At 38.1% G+C, this 15,454-nt stretch overlaps 1 protein-coding gene across 1 annotated transcript in view; it reads left to right on the top strand.

Annotated features, from left to right (window-relative positions):
* Positions 1-6,515: 6,515 nt before the first annotated feature.
* The window catches only part of si:dkey-22o22.2 (neural-cadherin), a 122,234-nt gene continuing 113,295 nt past the window's right edge, over positions 6,516-15,454 (top strand). Inside the window, exon 1 of the mRNA XM_017423770.2 lies at positions 6,516-7,846. Within this exon, the coding sequence (XP_017279259.1) occupies positions 6,907-7,846 (940 nt within the window). The 5' untranslated portion in view covers positions 6,516-6,906. The remainder of the gene's footprint in view (positions 7,847-15,454) is intronic.

The raw sequence follows: 15,454 nt of genomic DNA, 5'->3' as shown, positions 1-15,454 counted from the left end.
GCAACTCAAAACCACCATCCGTGTTTTAGTTGGGCTGCAAAAGTGCACTTTCACTTCACATCTTTGAAGGGATCATATTCTGACCAATATTTAGAGGTTTTGGAGTAACACATGCAACCATCCATATGACATATGTTTTTGTTTTTTGTCAAATAAATTAGTTAAACCTGCAAACCTGTGTTAAGTATCTCATTCCCATTATTTTGTTGTTGTATTTTTAATCACTGTGTTATTGCTGTTTAATTTGTTCAGTTAAAAAATCAGCGCTCCTCCAATCTGGGAATTTGAACCATTAACCTTTCCACACCATCTCCACCCCTCCTCTGCCCTTCTCCTCTATGTTTGACAGATGTCTGAGGTCAAATCACAGCAGCCCAGGCTGACACTGAAGCAGTGTGATGGAGCTGATGGTGTCAAATTTCCCGTCAAAACCACTCAGTCCACCCTTTCATCACAGCTTGCTCACTCACTTTTTTCCTTTCTCTTCTGCAGGAAAAAAGTCATGAAAATGTAGTAAGATGAAGCTTTTTCAGAAAATGAACTGTTGTTTAGACTCCTGTTTTCATTTTTTCATAGCACCATATTTTCTAATCCCACAGTGCTGTGAGAATTATCTCACATGATCTCCTCTCCCCTATCACAATGACCTCGAAAGTAATCATATTTACATGGTGTTATCTATTTAGCTGTTAATGACATGCTGCAAGCTCACCATTGTACTATTACACCTCTTTATCTTCCATCCTATTATACATGTGATCTGATTTAATCCGTGCCGCTGAACATTTACATATCCATTTAATCACACTCTGCTGACTAATAAGTTTCAGCTTAATTAAACTCGTTTGCATGTGGTGAAATCCCATCATGCAGCATAATGAAATGAGCCCAGTGTGATCGCAGGTTGTCAAGGTGTGTGTAGTACAACGGGTATATTTAGCAAAGCTGCCTCTGGATAAAAACATGCATCATCAGTGAGTTTAACAAGGCCACAGTCTGCTATAAAAATATATGAGTGAATTATGTACACTTTCCAGTAATGTATGAAACGGTAATAACAGATAAAATCTGTCATCCATCCCCTTAGAAGTCAGTGATTTTTTATTTTTAAATCTAAATAACAAACTTACTTAATTGGATGTGTTGTTTTGGTCATTATTGGAATGTAATGAAATCCTTTTTTTTGTCTCAACTATTTACAGAAAATGTGAGAATATTGTTAAAAGGTTGGGATATTTCCAATAAGTTTGAACATATGCAAACGGAAAGGGACATTTTTTTAAAGTTAGAAGTTTATATTTTATGAGTATAAAAAACAGAATTACTTTGACTAAATGTCTCTGAAAGAGAGAATCAAGGAAACAAACTGGTAATGTTCAGGTTTTAATGATTAAAATATTTAAAACATTTGCAGAAAAGTGAGAATATGTTCAGAAAATGAGGGCATGAGTGGAATTTTTTAACAATTTTTAACATTTTTCTCACATCACAACAATGGCATTTTTTAAAGATAGAACATTTCTAGAAATTAAGGAATCTGTATGAAAGTGAAACAAGCACACAATTAAGACAGTTTAATAGTACAATTTGTGTCTAAAATAAGCATCTTTTTATATCAGAAACATTTGTGGAAAGTGTTTAGAAATTTGGAAGGAAGACTTCTTCATAAGAGTCAAAAATCAGTTTTGTAAACCAAGAGTTTTTGTAAGTTAAGATGTTTGTTCTTAATATATTCTGATTCTGAATGGCATCTAGTCTACCAATGTCCCCTATCCTAGGTTGGTGTAAAATTATCAAAACTGTACTCCCTGTTTGTTTAAAGAAGTGTATGTTTAATGTACACTTCAATCGATTCAAATGCTGAATCCAACTCAGACTTTTTTACACAGTTATGCCTGAGTGAGCCACAGACTCAAATGAGAAGTGTTTGCACTAAAAGTGGTGACTAGAAGGTGATTAAAATAGTAAGTATCTGTCAGTTTAGTCACTGGCTGACACTGCATTAGTGGTTTGATGTCAGGTTTTAGCAAGTTTTTTACTTGGGATTACATGGAGACTGTTTTTTTTTTAAAAAAGTTGTGGTGCTCACAGCTTACAACTACCTTTGACTCGTTCAGAAGCAAAATAAATTAATTAATTAAAAAATAACCTTCTTAGGTGCCAAACTTACAACAAATAGGAGACGGGAAGTTAAACATTTTAGGCAACATATTATAATTGCACTACACAACATATCATGTTTTCTTGGCTGGGGTCTAATATTTACATCAACTTTGTGTCAGGCTAATAATTTGTCTCACCTGGTGTTCTTCTTTTAAGAAGATTTAGACAACATATTTTTTCTCAAACAGCTACAATTCAATCAGCTTTAAGTTCAAAGTTGACACACGTATAAGAGGGATTTATCTGCTTTCACACAGTTCAGTCATTTATAACCTCAGCATGCTGTGGTGATGTTTCATCCACAAACTGAAGGTATTGTGAAGAGTCATCACTGTTTGCACCAATATAAAATGTGTTGGTTTTTTTCTTTCTCTCTACAGACATTCATCTTTGCAGAGAGGAGAGGTAGTGACAGCTTTTTTCCAGTTTAGACTCCTTTGAAGATTTCCTGATGGGAGGCTTGGAGAAGCATGACCAATTGATTGGAAGGCTGCAGCCAACATGTCGCCTGAGTGTAAGTGAGGGTACTTAGACAAATCAACAAGAACAGGCTGAAGCCTGAAGCAGTGGATCACAGATACGTGAGCTGCACAGACTTGCAGCTAAAGCTGCATCAGGGAGAGCACTGACTTTTATGAAATCCTGCAGAAAGTTTTCTGTCCTAAAGTTAATATTCAGAAAGTATTTACTTTTAGGTTAAATTTAGTTTTGAGTTAAATGATTAAACAGAAAATTATTTCAGAAAATGTTTTTTGGGCTAAACGTCTTTAGCTGTCCTATAATAACTAAACCAGGCTGTCACGATCTGTAGTAGTATTTAGTTTATTTTGGGGGTTTGGTTTTTGATTTATGAATTTTTGACCATCTGGGTTTAAATAAGCTCTGGTTTAATACAAATTAGTTCTCTTCTGCATTATCATCACCTCCTCTGTCCTGTCATTAAATCTGTTCCCAGTGAATTTTGCTCTCCTGAACTTCTGCCACACCTTGTCTTGATTGGTAATTATCACACCTGCATGAGTTTAGTCATCAGTGCTGAATTGTCTTTGTTCATTGGCCAATCCTAATTGTCAATGCCCATATCTGTTTGCCTGTTCTTTATGTTCTGTTTGTTTGTTTGTTAAATGTAAAGGCTGTGTTTCATTCTGCCTCTGGTTCTTGACTGAATCTGCAGTTGGGTCCTCCACCTCCACATATTCTTCTTTTTCATAAAATAAGCAGTAGCTGTAGAAACTTTTTCATTTCCTGTGATGGTTTATTATACTCAGCTCATCATTAACCAAATCAGTCTTGAGAAGATTGTTCTTGTCTGCTTCTCTGGTCTTAGTTTTGTACCATTTTCTAAAACAGATCTTTGATTTGTAACATCCACACTTTTCAGGCTTGTTGACTCTTCAGAAACCTCGGGACCAAACCGTTGACTTGTTTTGAGATCATATTATCAGAGAAGTAGCTTGTGAGCATCAGCTCATCTGAGACCAACTTTAAAATGTTTTTAATAAAAGGTCTAAAGGCATACTACAAAACTACAAAACTGGACCATTTGCCAAATCTTTTTTTGTAAAAAGACCTACATACCAGTATTTATGAGAATGCAACCGTCAACAATATTAGTCATTTGTTTTAGGATTTTAGCTCAAATATTGATTTGACACTATTAGACTTTTTTTCTCAAAGTATTTTAGATGCATAGAAACAAAGTTGTGGGTTTTTAAAAATTCCAGAATAAAATCAGAAAGTCATTTATATTTGAAGAGTGACAGGAGAATTCAAACATTTTCTGCTCAGGAATTAAAGTGATTATTTTTGCTCTATGTGCTTTTTTTTCAATCTTTTTTTTTCTTCCAATTTTCTTTGCTTCTCCAGTTTCTGATCAAAGGCTTGAGAGCGTTTTCACTTTACTTGTATGAAGCAATCAAAAACGGAAAAACACATGCAGACAATTTCTCATTTTTTGAAAACTTTAGAGGGATTTCCTTACACACACACGCGCGCGCACACACATCCTTGTTTTGATCTCTAACAGAGAAGAAAATGTCTGTGAAGAATGAGATCTTACGTCAGTTTCAATCCTCAAAACACTAAGACAGAAAAAGATATTGATCTCAACAAAATGCTCTATTACTGAAAAGATTCCTGCTGATAAATTACAATGTAGCTGGCTGCTGTTATTACTGCAGGCAGGAAAGAGAAAACTACATGCAAATTTTAAACCAAAGCTTGCTGGAATAAAACTCAGTCACAAAACTGAAAATGTCAGTTTTGTTCAGCTTTCCATAATTTTGTATTTTATGGTTTTGGTTTTATGAATTAAAGAGCTGTTGCTTAACCCAGCAGTCAGTGGGAGAGAGGCGGGGTACAACCTGAACGGGTCGCTCCATCACAAGACCAGCACAGACACTCAGAACTAACAGCCATAGGAGCACACACTCACACCTAACATCAGTTTACAAAATCTAACCTAACATGCTATGTTTTCTTTGACTTACCTCTTTTTTTAACAAACCAGCAAGTTCATAACTTTTTAAATACATCTCAAAGGGTCTTTGCATTTAGTTCCTTGACAAAACCCATATAGGACCAAGAAGCAACTTCCACTGCTGGAAAATTAGTTTAACTTGAAGTAGAGGACTAGATTTGACGTGGTATGCCATGAGACCCAACAGAAATCTTATGGTAGTTGGTAGGTTTAATGTTATAGTGAGTTGGAATGGGGAGTCAAAAATAGACTTGTGTTTGACACTGGGTCCAAACAGGGACATAAAGGCATTTTCTAAACTATTAAGTCAAACCTCTAACTCATATTGCAGATTTTCACAGCTTTACATTGACATAAGTATGTTTGTCTCTTACTTGATGCCACTTATTTTCATTTGAAAAACCTTTGTGCTATACTGGCAATACATATCCAATGTACCAACTAACTGGAGGCTGTTGACAACCTACACAACACTAGTGTTTTTAACAGGAAAAATGTGGTGCCAAAGAAAGCAAATGCAAAGCCAAAGTGGTGTAGAAATCCACAATATGATGTTTGCTTGCATCAATATAAGTTTTGACCTGCTTTATATGACATTTCCCTCATGTCCCGTCTCCATTTTAACAACCTGCTAGCTTGTTTCTAAAATAGTCCATCCCCACAGAGTCCTATTTTAAAGTGTCCATCATAAATAAATGAAATAAATAAATAAGCTTACTGCACGGCACAAAAATATTGTTTTGTCTCTGTAGCTGTCACTCTGAGTGACAGATAAATGCTGTGGCAGCTACCCAATGCTCCCCTTACATGTCATTCCTGCGTCTGAAAACCCAGGATGGCAACAGCCAAAGGACAAACTGGAGACTTCAAAACAGCAGTCCACAAGCCATAGAGGGTGGTGTCAGAGGGGCTACATCAGACTCTTCTTTGTTTTTAGACGCAAACAGAGGACAAACCTACAGTCGTTTGAGTTGTTGATACTGTTGAGTTTGTGGACAACGTTTTAACAGTGATACCGATTCAAGAAGTGTTGTGCTAATTCTGAGCACCGTGTCACTGGTATTTCACTGCTGTTGTACCTGAGCTGCCAAATAAAACTGCCATGCCACTTAGGTTCAGCTGACATACATCACTCTCCATCAGTGCTGCAGCAGATAATGGTACGACACTGCTGTGGTTCCCTAAACTCAGCGCATGTTTGTATAGACAACCTATTGCCACCTGTAGTGAACATTTGATAATATATATGCAGTTAAACCTTAGAGCAGTTTATTATGGCTCATCGCCAAAGGAAAAAATTTTGCATGTGTCTGTGAGTGTGTTTGTTGTGGTGTTAGCAAAATATCTCATGTACCAATGAACAAATTTTTGTGCAATTTGCAGAAAAGAATCATTAGCTATGTCTCAACAACTGATTAATTTTTGGAGTCAACCTAATTCAAAATGACCTCCAAAGGCAACTGACCTTAAAAAACACAAAAATGGCTATAACACAATCAATTTTACAAATTTTTACCTAAACTTTAGTGTGGAAGTAGCTAAGCCTGAGCCCTTGCACAGTCTGAGATTGCACAAGATCTTTCTTTTTAAGTTTTAAGTTTTGAACCTTTGGTAAAGGTTTACCTCTGGTAAAGGTTCAAAACGATTTTAGTTTTAACTAAATCTAGATTTTAACAAAGTTTCCCTCATGGGTTCAATAAAGTATGACTTTATTCAAAATGATCATGATTGGAAAATGGTTTGAAATGTTCCCTTTTCTTTATGCGAGTCTCCTCATCTGTTCAGTAGGCGGGTCTCATAAAAACTGTCACTCAGCTCCCTTCAGCTCCGGGATTGGCTTGTCTCCTCTGGAGGGGTGAGAAGGAGGGGGCAGTGGGCGGTGCGCTGGAGCCACATGGAGCCAGTTGGATGTTTCTGTGGCCGTGAGTCTGTTCCATCCTCCGATGGAGTCATCTGGACACCGTGGAGCAATTTTGCGCATCATCAGCATCTTCTGTGCTGGAAAAATATGAGCTCAACAGAGTGTAATATACTTCGAATATTTGTTCCATAACTTTAATTCTTTTTTCCCCACGGACCACTGGAAACTAAAAGACTTTGATTTGTGCGTAAAAGTCATTTTTGATGGAATTACTTATTTGGAGCTGACTTTTTCCTTCGCTGAAAGGAATTCCATATTTTTAGGAGAAGATTCATTTTGACTTTAATCTCTGTGAGAAATCCACTTTGTTGTCTTTTGCATAAAAAACTGGTTTGATGGAAAAATGACTTTAGTTCTCTTGAACATCCTGCTCCCGCTGCTTCTGCTTCATTTCTCACCGGTGTGTCCGTCTGCGCAGCGCAAACATCCAGTGCGTTACTTCGGGCACATAGCAGAAAACTCCCCGGCTGGGACGCCTGTGGCCGGGGTCATGGTTCCGCTGCTAACCGCAGGGTGTCCTGATGCAGATCTTAATGCGAGCCTGGCCGGGAGTTACGCGTCGGATTTCAGAGTCGTTTACGGGCACAGGGACTATCAGGGGCATCTGGGTTTGGTCTCCGCGAAACCTTTGGACCGAGAGTTTATCGCGATGTACGAGCTGACGGTGGAGCTGCCGCCACGGTGTCAGAGGAGACCGGCTGTCATCCAGGTGGAGGTGTCAGACAGGAACGACAACATACCCCGCTTCACCTGCGGGAACAAGACGGTTGAAGTAGACGAGCTGACTCCTTTAGGAACCGAGCTGGCTCACTTTGACGCAAAAGACGAAGACGCGGAGAAAAACGGACGCCTAACTTTTTACGCATCGCCAGAGGAGTCCAATCTGCTCCACGTGGTTCCACGGACCGGGCAGGTTTGGCTTGTCGGATCCCTTCTGGGGGTCAGCCAGGTGACTCTGCGCCTTTACGCGAAGGACGGAGGAGATGTCACGCTGATAGGAGAGCCCGTGTTCCTGCGCGTCAACGTTCGGAGGTCTAGCAGAGCGCGGCGGAGGTCCCGAGCTCTGTCTGAGGATCTGACCTACTCAGTGACTGTTCCAGACCACATCAGAGTCGGGGATCTGGTGTTCACGGTGCCGGACCAGAGGTTCGAGCAGCGGTGGTTCGAGGTGATATCTGAGGCCAACTCGCCTGTACAGATCGAAAGGGACTCGGGGCGTTTGTACCTCGCGCGCAGTCTGAGGGAGCCCGCGGAGGTGGTGGTGAAGATCCAGAACCTCCGAGGTGAGTCACTCGTTTCTCTCTGCGCGTAAAAACGCAAAAGTGTACTGGCAGACTGGGATGGATGGGGAGTCTGCATTTTCTGTTTCTGTTTGTTGACTGTCAAAAATTATCATTTTATCTTGTTGTTTGCAAATTTTAAACAGTCTAGTGATGTTATAACTTGCTTTGGTTTTCAAAATGGTCCTCTTAAGAGAATCATTTCTCTGCCCAAGCAAAGTCAAACTGAGTGAAAGTTTCAAAAGTCATTTCATTTTGTGTAGCAGCTGACGATGTGGATCATTTTAGACATGATCACATAAAGAGTTTTTAATGGCTCAGTAATGTAGGATTTAAATGCAGTTTTATGCAGATTTTTTTCAGTAACGATTTCCATGTAAAGTGTATCCTTCAGGGACTGAGTGGGGTTCATTCATTCAGTGTGTGTTTCTGTGATGGCGTTTCTCCAGCTGAGTTTGAATCGACCTCAACCGTCAACGGCTACTTTTCACTCTTTCATACATTCCTCACAGCACTCTACAGAACGCTGCCAAGTGTGTGTGTGTGTGTGTGTGTGTGTGTGTGTGTGTGTGTGTGTGTGTGTGTGTGTGTGTGNTTCTAATCGTTGTTTCTTTTATTACTCTGTAACTTCACCGGCTGCAGAAAACAACCAGTGAGATAATCCGTGCATCAGCTGGAAGGATTGTTTCAGTGTGTGTGTGTGTGTGTGTGTGTGTGTGTGTGTGTGTGTGTGTGTGTGTGTGTGTGTGTGTGTGGTGGGGCAGATGAAGTGTGCTGCAGGTTGTAAAGGGCAAACTGTGTTTAGGTTTATAATGAGAGTAAACACACCCCAAAACGCTTCACACACACATTTTATTTTTACAGTTGACACACACAACTGAGGTATTTAATTGTATCTGACAAAAAGATTAGTTTTGCTGTAAATATTAGACTTCTGAAAGGCTACAGTTTTGTAAAAGTCACTCAACCTAAATAACAAAATAAGTTATGTCAGCTCCTTCTGAAACACTTCTCTCATTTGCCACCATGTGGTAAAAGTTATGAGGTCAGAACTGTGTGAAAGGATAGTTTTACCTTTTAAACTTCCTTCTCTTATAATGCACTAACTGGTGACTCTAATTTAAATGATCAGTTAAACAACAACAACAACAAAAAGGCTTTTGTTGCTTTCAAGTTTGATCTGACCACATACAGTATTTTTAAACAAGGTTAAAGACACAAACACTCATAAAAATAATACATTAGGTGTGATTATGTTTAAAATAGTTTTAATGTTGGACAAGCTGAATAAGGTTTGGAGGTATTTAGGTAAAAAATAAAACACCCATAAATCATGGAACCCAGCATGTGGTACACACAGATGCAGCAGCTTGGTGGCCTCCATTTATTTAGTCAATCTGCTGCTTCTATTTCTGTTTTACTTTCATTTAAGTCCACAAAAAATCAACTTTAATTCTGATACAAACTAGTTGCTGCCCTGTATATAGTTCAAATGTCACAGTTATTTTTATGTTTGACTAAACTCCCCCCTCTCTCTCACAGCTGATTAAAAAAATCCAAGTTGTCTGTCAGTCACAATCAACAGTTGACTCCAAACCAGTTAAACCCCCACCGGACTGTTATTGAGATGTGATTAAAACAAATCAAAGAAGTATCTGAGAACAGTATTAATCAGTGGTGCTGACCGACATGCTGTCAGTTTGAAATGTGCTGAAGACCTGCAGCTCCGCTCTGTTTGACAGGATGAAATGTCATCCAGATGTGGTGATCTCCCCCCACCTCAAAGGTAAACGTTTGAGCAAGAGCCTAAAATCCTCACATCTGGATGTCAATGCTGGCAGCTTGAAGGCTTGGTCAAATTTGGCTAATCAGTCAATCCAAACTGCATCCTGGCTGTTTATTTGTAAAAATTAGTTGTGTTTGCTCACCTGGAGCTGTCCCAGGTCCGAACACAGATCCAGAGCAGTGGACAGGAAGCTTTGTTTGGGTTGAAGCAGGCTGCAGAGCTCAGGTTAGCTCTGGTTTGTGGCCACAGAGGAAGCATGTGTGATTTGGTCGACACGGAGCTGAACGTGCTGTAAACCAGCCAGATGATTGAGACTGCCTGCTTTTTGTCGACTGGTTTTGATCTGTGAGAACCAGGGCAGCAACCATCGTCTGGTGGAATCAGAAAACTAGACTCTCACTGGTCAGCTGACTCAGCAGATGCTCCTTGTGTGGTTTAAACTGGCTGCAGTCAGTCAACAACGACCATCAGTTTAAATTCAGAACATCAGCAAACAAAATACACTTAGTGTCAAAACAGAAATACATTTTTTGAACATTTGTAAATTGTTATGACTGCAGGGTGAGCCTCATTTTCATTATCCTACTTGTGCCTGAGAGCTCAATAAAAGTGAAGAAACAACATAAACAAAATATTTATTAGAAATTATGTTAGACCAGTGTCTCTCATGCTCTGGTTGGAGCTTTGTAAAGGAGTTAAATGCCATCAAAGACAGTGATGCAAATGTTTTAGTTTCCCCTCCAAGCAAGGCTTCTAACACCAAAGCAGCAAAAGATTCTAAATGTTGTGTGCACTTAAACTCGTATTGATTATTTTTAAGCTTGCCTTTTTTTAGTCAGCTAAAGTACGTTTTGCAGCTGACCCCATTCAGAGCCGTGCATTGATTAGATTTCACACAGGTACTCCTGTGTGCCCTTTTCAAAATGGGAGTGTGCCAGCCTCGACCTGCTCTAGTTAATACACAATGTTCTGTAGATAATAGACTATGGATAAGTGTCTTATACAACCCTGCTTCAAAAAGACCAATCTATCTCTTTAATGTCAAACTTCACATGCCCTCATTTAATGAAAGCAGACCACAGTCTTTTCAGGCCCATAGCTGAGCTTCAAAATATAAAAACTGAATAGAAACACTTGTTGATGCAATAAAGCCAGGGAGCTTATGCTACGGCATGATGAGTTCTAGCAAAATTTAACACTATATAAAAACTGAACTTGTAAAGAAGTTGAATGCACCTCCTTTCCTAATTCTTAAAAGTTTTCAGTCCAAATATCGTATTAAACACTTTGCCTTGGCTTGCTTATTCCACACTGGTGTCTGCAACATGCAGGCATGCAGCTATAGCTGATTGAAATATGCATTATGTCTCATTATTGTGCTTTCTGCAGAATTTTCTTGTTGGAGAACAATATAATATTGTGGTTAATAGTGTCCTTCACATCAACAACCATGCAGCTTTGTGAGGTGAAACAAACAATCCTATCATGTTAAATGAGTCTACAAAGTGTTCCTCTTTGAGTTAAACTTTCATAAGTACCCAATCTGTTTTTTGAGGTTATAAACTAAACAGCTACAGTACGTGTCAGATCCAATTAGCAGCAACAGTGTGAACATTTCAACTTCACACTGCAACTATGTAGGGTTTCTACTTCAACAAGAAAAACTTGTTACAGATAGACTACATGTTAGAGTTTTTCAGATAAAGAAAATAGTCTGTATAAATTTCACAACATTTGTTGGGTTGCTGTTTTTTCCCACTCTTTGTCATTGTCACTCTTTTTGTCAGATGAACGTCTACAGCCTTTTATGACATTCACTAAATCTTGATTTAAAGTTTATTGTGTTTCCTCCCACAGACCAAAAACATGTTGTGTTAATTGGTAACTTTAAATTATCCCTAGGTGTGAGTGAGAGCATGACTGGTTGTTTGTCTTTATGTGTCCCTGTGATGGACCTGTCCAGGGTGTCCCCTGCCTCTCCCACAGTGACTGCTGGAGACAGGTACCAGCTCTCCGGAGCTGAATATTTTAACCAATACTCTTACCTATTTTTGAAGTATTTATATCTAAGATAATAATTTTTATTGAACAACTGAATCTGCTGATCTAATTAGAATGATTCCCATGCCTTGTAACTTGTTTCTTTATGCTAAGTCCTTCAAAATACCTTTTTTTCATTAAAAACCACTTGAATAAGAAATTTGATTGAATTTAGATTTAGTGGATAAACTGAATAGTATATTTATAAGCAGTGAAAAGCCATCAAAATCTGTAAAAATGATGCAAACCAATGCATGAAACCATACACAACGTACTGAAAGAAAACTGAATACACACAAGAAACTCTGTTTCCTCTTTTACTGTCTCATTAAAGGTAATAAATTTGTTTATTTGCATATTTAAATAAGAAAATCTTTCCTGTTGGCTGCAATTAATGCATCAGCCTGCACACCAATGGGCCTGTTTCCTCATTAAACTGCAGCTCCACTGTTGGTAAATGTTATTATTGTTTTAGTCAAAGTGTGTTTGAGTGAAATACCCAAATGCACACACACAAACACACAGATACACACTGTTGCACAAACATGGTCCTGTTCTGTCAGGTTTTAGTGCAGATTTTCTGTGCTTGGCAGCCCTGGGGTGACAAACACACATACATTTTTTTCCTCTCTCTGGTTTATCCTATTGTCTTTATTTCTGGATTTAGCCCGAGGCCTGGAGCAACCTGCCACAGCGCCACATGTTTGTGTGCTTGCATGTGTGTGTGTGTGTGTGTGTGCGACACCAAACACTATAGGACTGTGTATCCTTGAGGCAGCTAAGCTTCACAGTGAATGTGTATCCGTCAGTGGCACATAAACTGATCAAATTTGTCTCAATACGCATATTTATTTGCTGGTGTTTTGCTGTGTACATGCGTTTATGAAAACTTCAACAAATAGTAAGAATAATTTGATTTGTTGTCACGTTAAGCCTTCTAGGATTCAAGGTTAGAATTAGGTTTAAGTTAACAAAAAAATAAAGGTTGACACGTTGATGTTATGTTTAAAGTTAAAGAGCTTGGGGCAAGAAAATGCATTAGATTAATGAATGTCCTCATATAACGTGTCTGTACAGGCATAATTAGGTGTGCATGTTATGTTAGTGGGTCAAACATCATGTATTTGTGTGAAGTGCTGCAGGACAAATTATGACCAAACAGTGCAGCTCCCAGGAGCGACCTTTTAAAAAGGCAACAAAACATCTACATGTTGATATTTTATTTTAATTGCAAATGGCTTGTTTTTATTTTTCATATATACATAAGCAAAAAAACCTCCAAACTCTTGATGTTTTAAGCCAAACAAAATTACTTTAAAAAGTTGGCTTAACATATATACTCTGGAGTGTTCATCTTCAGTGATTTGAGTCACTTTTATTAATAATATATTTATAAATTTGTCATACATTTTAGCTTCTGCTCTGCTTGTTTTAACTTCAATTCAGTTAACAATTCATTCTTCATCAAATCTGAGGAAAGTCATTCAGCACAATTTCTCTATTGTTATGATACTAATTAATTACAGCATGACATAAGAAGTGATGCTCATTCAATTTTTAAGAAATTTTAGTGTGTAAATTTCATTATAAATGCTCAAAACTATTTTAAATTCTTCACTCTTGGATTTAAATATAATTTCTGCATGTGTAAAGCACATAGACATTTATTTAATCCAAGATCCAGTTGTAAATCCTTTATCAAAAAGGATAATGTGATTATTTCAACAATATCCTCATAGCTGTTTAGAAGCTTTTAAGCAAAATCACATCTGGTTTCATCTTTGCATGATAATTTCTTAAATTACCGTAACAAACAGCATCTGTGCTCAGTAGGATATCTCCTGCTTTAATTTGTTAAAGCAATAATTAAATTAGAACAACTTTGTTGCTGTGATTAAAAACTACTGCCTCTTAAGATGCTGAAGAAATAATGAACCATTGTTTCCTTTTTTTTCCCTTCTCTGTCAGTCCTCCTCTGTAGCTTTCCATTAGTTTCACAATTGTTTCTGTTTCTCCCTGATGTCCTAATAGCTTATTGACAGCCAATCAGCTGTGTCCTCTGGCGACTTTGCTCAACGGTCACCAAGTAGGACAAGGTCATCCCATTCAGATTGCAACAATAAACTCACACCCAAAACAACAATAAACACATGAACGCTGTAGTTCTGAAGTGGTTTATAATGCCTAAAGTTTTTGGTTACTTCCGTGTTCTTTACAAGTTCATTTTTGAAATACAGGAAACAACTTAATGTACTGCATATGACGACAACTTTGAAGACCTGCATGTTTGAGTTGTGGCTTTTATACACATTTAAGCACAACATAAAGACCATAAACTAAAATCACCAACAAGTTAATTCAGTAATAAACATTTGTGTTTTGTGGTGCTCATAGTGTAGTGAGATGATACAATGCTTGTAAATAAATTAAGAAGAGGCTCACATTCATAAAGCCACCTCCACAAGCTCCCTGTATACACTTCAAAGCTGCACTGTTGGCAATTAGTTTCTCAAGCAGGAAGATTTACTATAAAATTAAAAACGCAGTCAATGTTATGAGGTTTACCTCCCTGACAGAGACACACACACAGCCAAGGAGGAGAATAATCTGCTGTCAGACTTTACTTTTCCTCCAGTAACTAATTAAAAAAAATCCATCAAGAATAGCAGCTGTTTGCATCCAGTCACACACAAATGAAAACTGAAGAGCATACAAGCACACACACACATATTGAACCCAGCTTGGTGTGTGTGTTGTTCACATGTAGATGAGAGATGTTGCACGTCTTTTTTTCTGCATGTTAACCCACTCCCCAAGTGCAAACTCACAGGCAAACTCAAACCCTTAGGGCTGTTACACATCACTGTGTCTGTGTTTGTTGACATGTCCTTGCTAATTGTCTCCCATCACACTCTGCTGCTGCTGTTCTCTTACAACTAAAAAGGATGAGTGGCTGCATGGAGGGCTGGAAAGACTGACAGAGCTGCTAATGGGTCTGTACATTTGTTTGCTCCATTGATAATTATAGCTGAGCTGAAGCATTCCCAATGTTTTAAAACAAAATACTGTAAATCCTTAGAGCCTTTTATAATGAGGGTGAATTTCTGTGTTATCAGTTGCAGTTAAAAATTATTTTGCTTAAACTCTTCCAAAATCACTGATTAGCTGATTTCAAGTTGAGTTCAAGTTTTTTTGTGTAGTTTGAGCAGCTCAGTGATCTGACTGTCCCCTCATGATGCTGTCAATAAATAAACTTTGTTTTAAATACCAGGGTTAACATGCTACACATAATGGTAAATTTGTGGCGTCAAAGCAACAATTTGTGGGGTTGTGATAGAAAACTCATTGTTTCACATCTTCCAGTCATCCACTGTGTGCTGAAGATGGTCAAATGTTGCTTTTCAGCTTTAATACCTTTGAGGAGGTTGTCATTTTGTCTACCAGTATTTAAATTTCTTCAAATCAATTCTTGGTGAATGGGTGACATAACAATGCAATCAAATTTAATGTTGAAAATTCAGCAAAACCATTTATGTGCCATGAGTCAAACCAATATGTCAACAAATAAAAACACATCGGCCCAACATAAGACTCTTGTATTATAATATTTAACTAGAGAAGTTGCATTTCCTGCGAAAATGCAGTGTGAATGCTTTTTTTGCTGAATGATTTTGCTGAAAGCGGCTGAAGATATGCTGAACAGCTGAAGTTTAATGAAGATGCAAAAAGTGGAACAGAAGCTGATTTGTAGAAGATTTGCATAAGGTAGAAGAACAAAAGCTGAA

This window comes from Kryptolebias marmoratus, linkage group LG16 (genome assembly GCF_001649575.2).
Source record: "Kryptolebias marmoratus isolate JLee-2015 linkage group LG16, ASM164957v2, whole genome shotgun sequence".
Taxonomy (NCBI): Eukaryota; Metazoa; Chordata; class Actinopteri; order Cyprinodontiformes; family Rivulidae; genus Kryptolebias; species Kryptolebias marmoratus.
The sequence above is the reverse complement of the archived record's forward strand: the minus strand, read 5'-3'. Positions and strand labels throughout refer to the sequence as shown.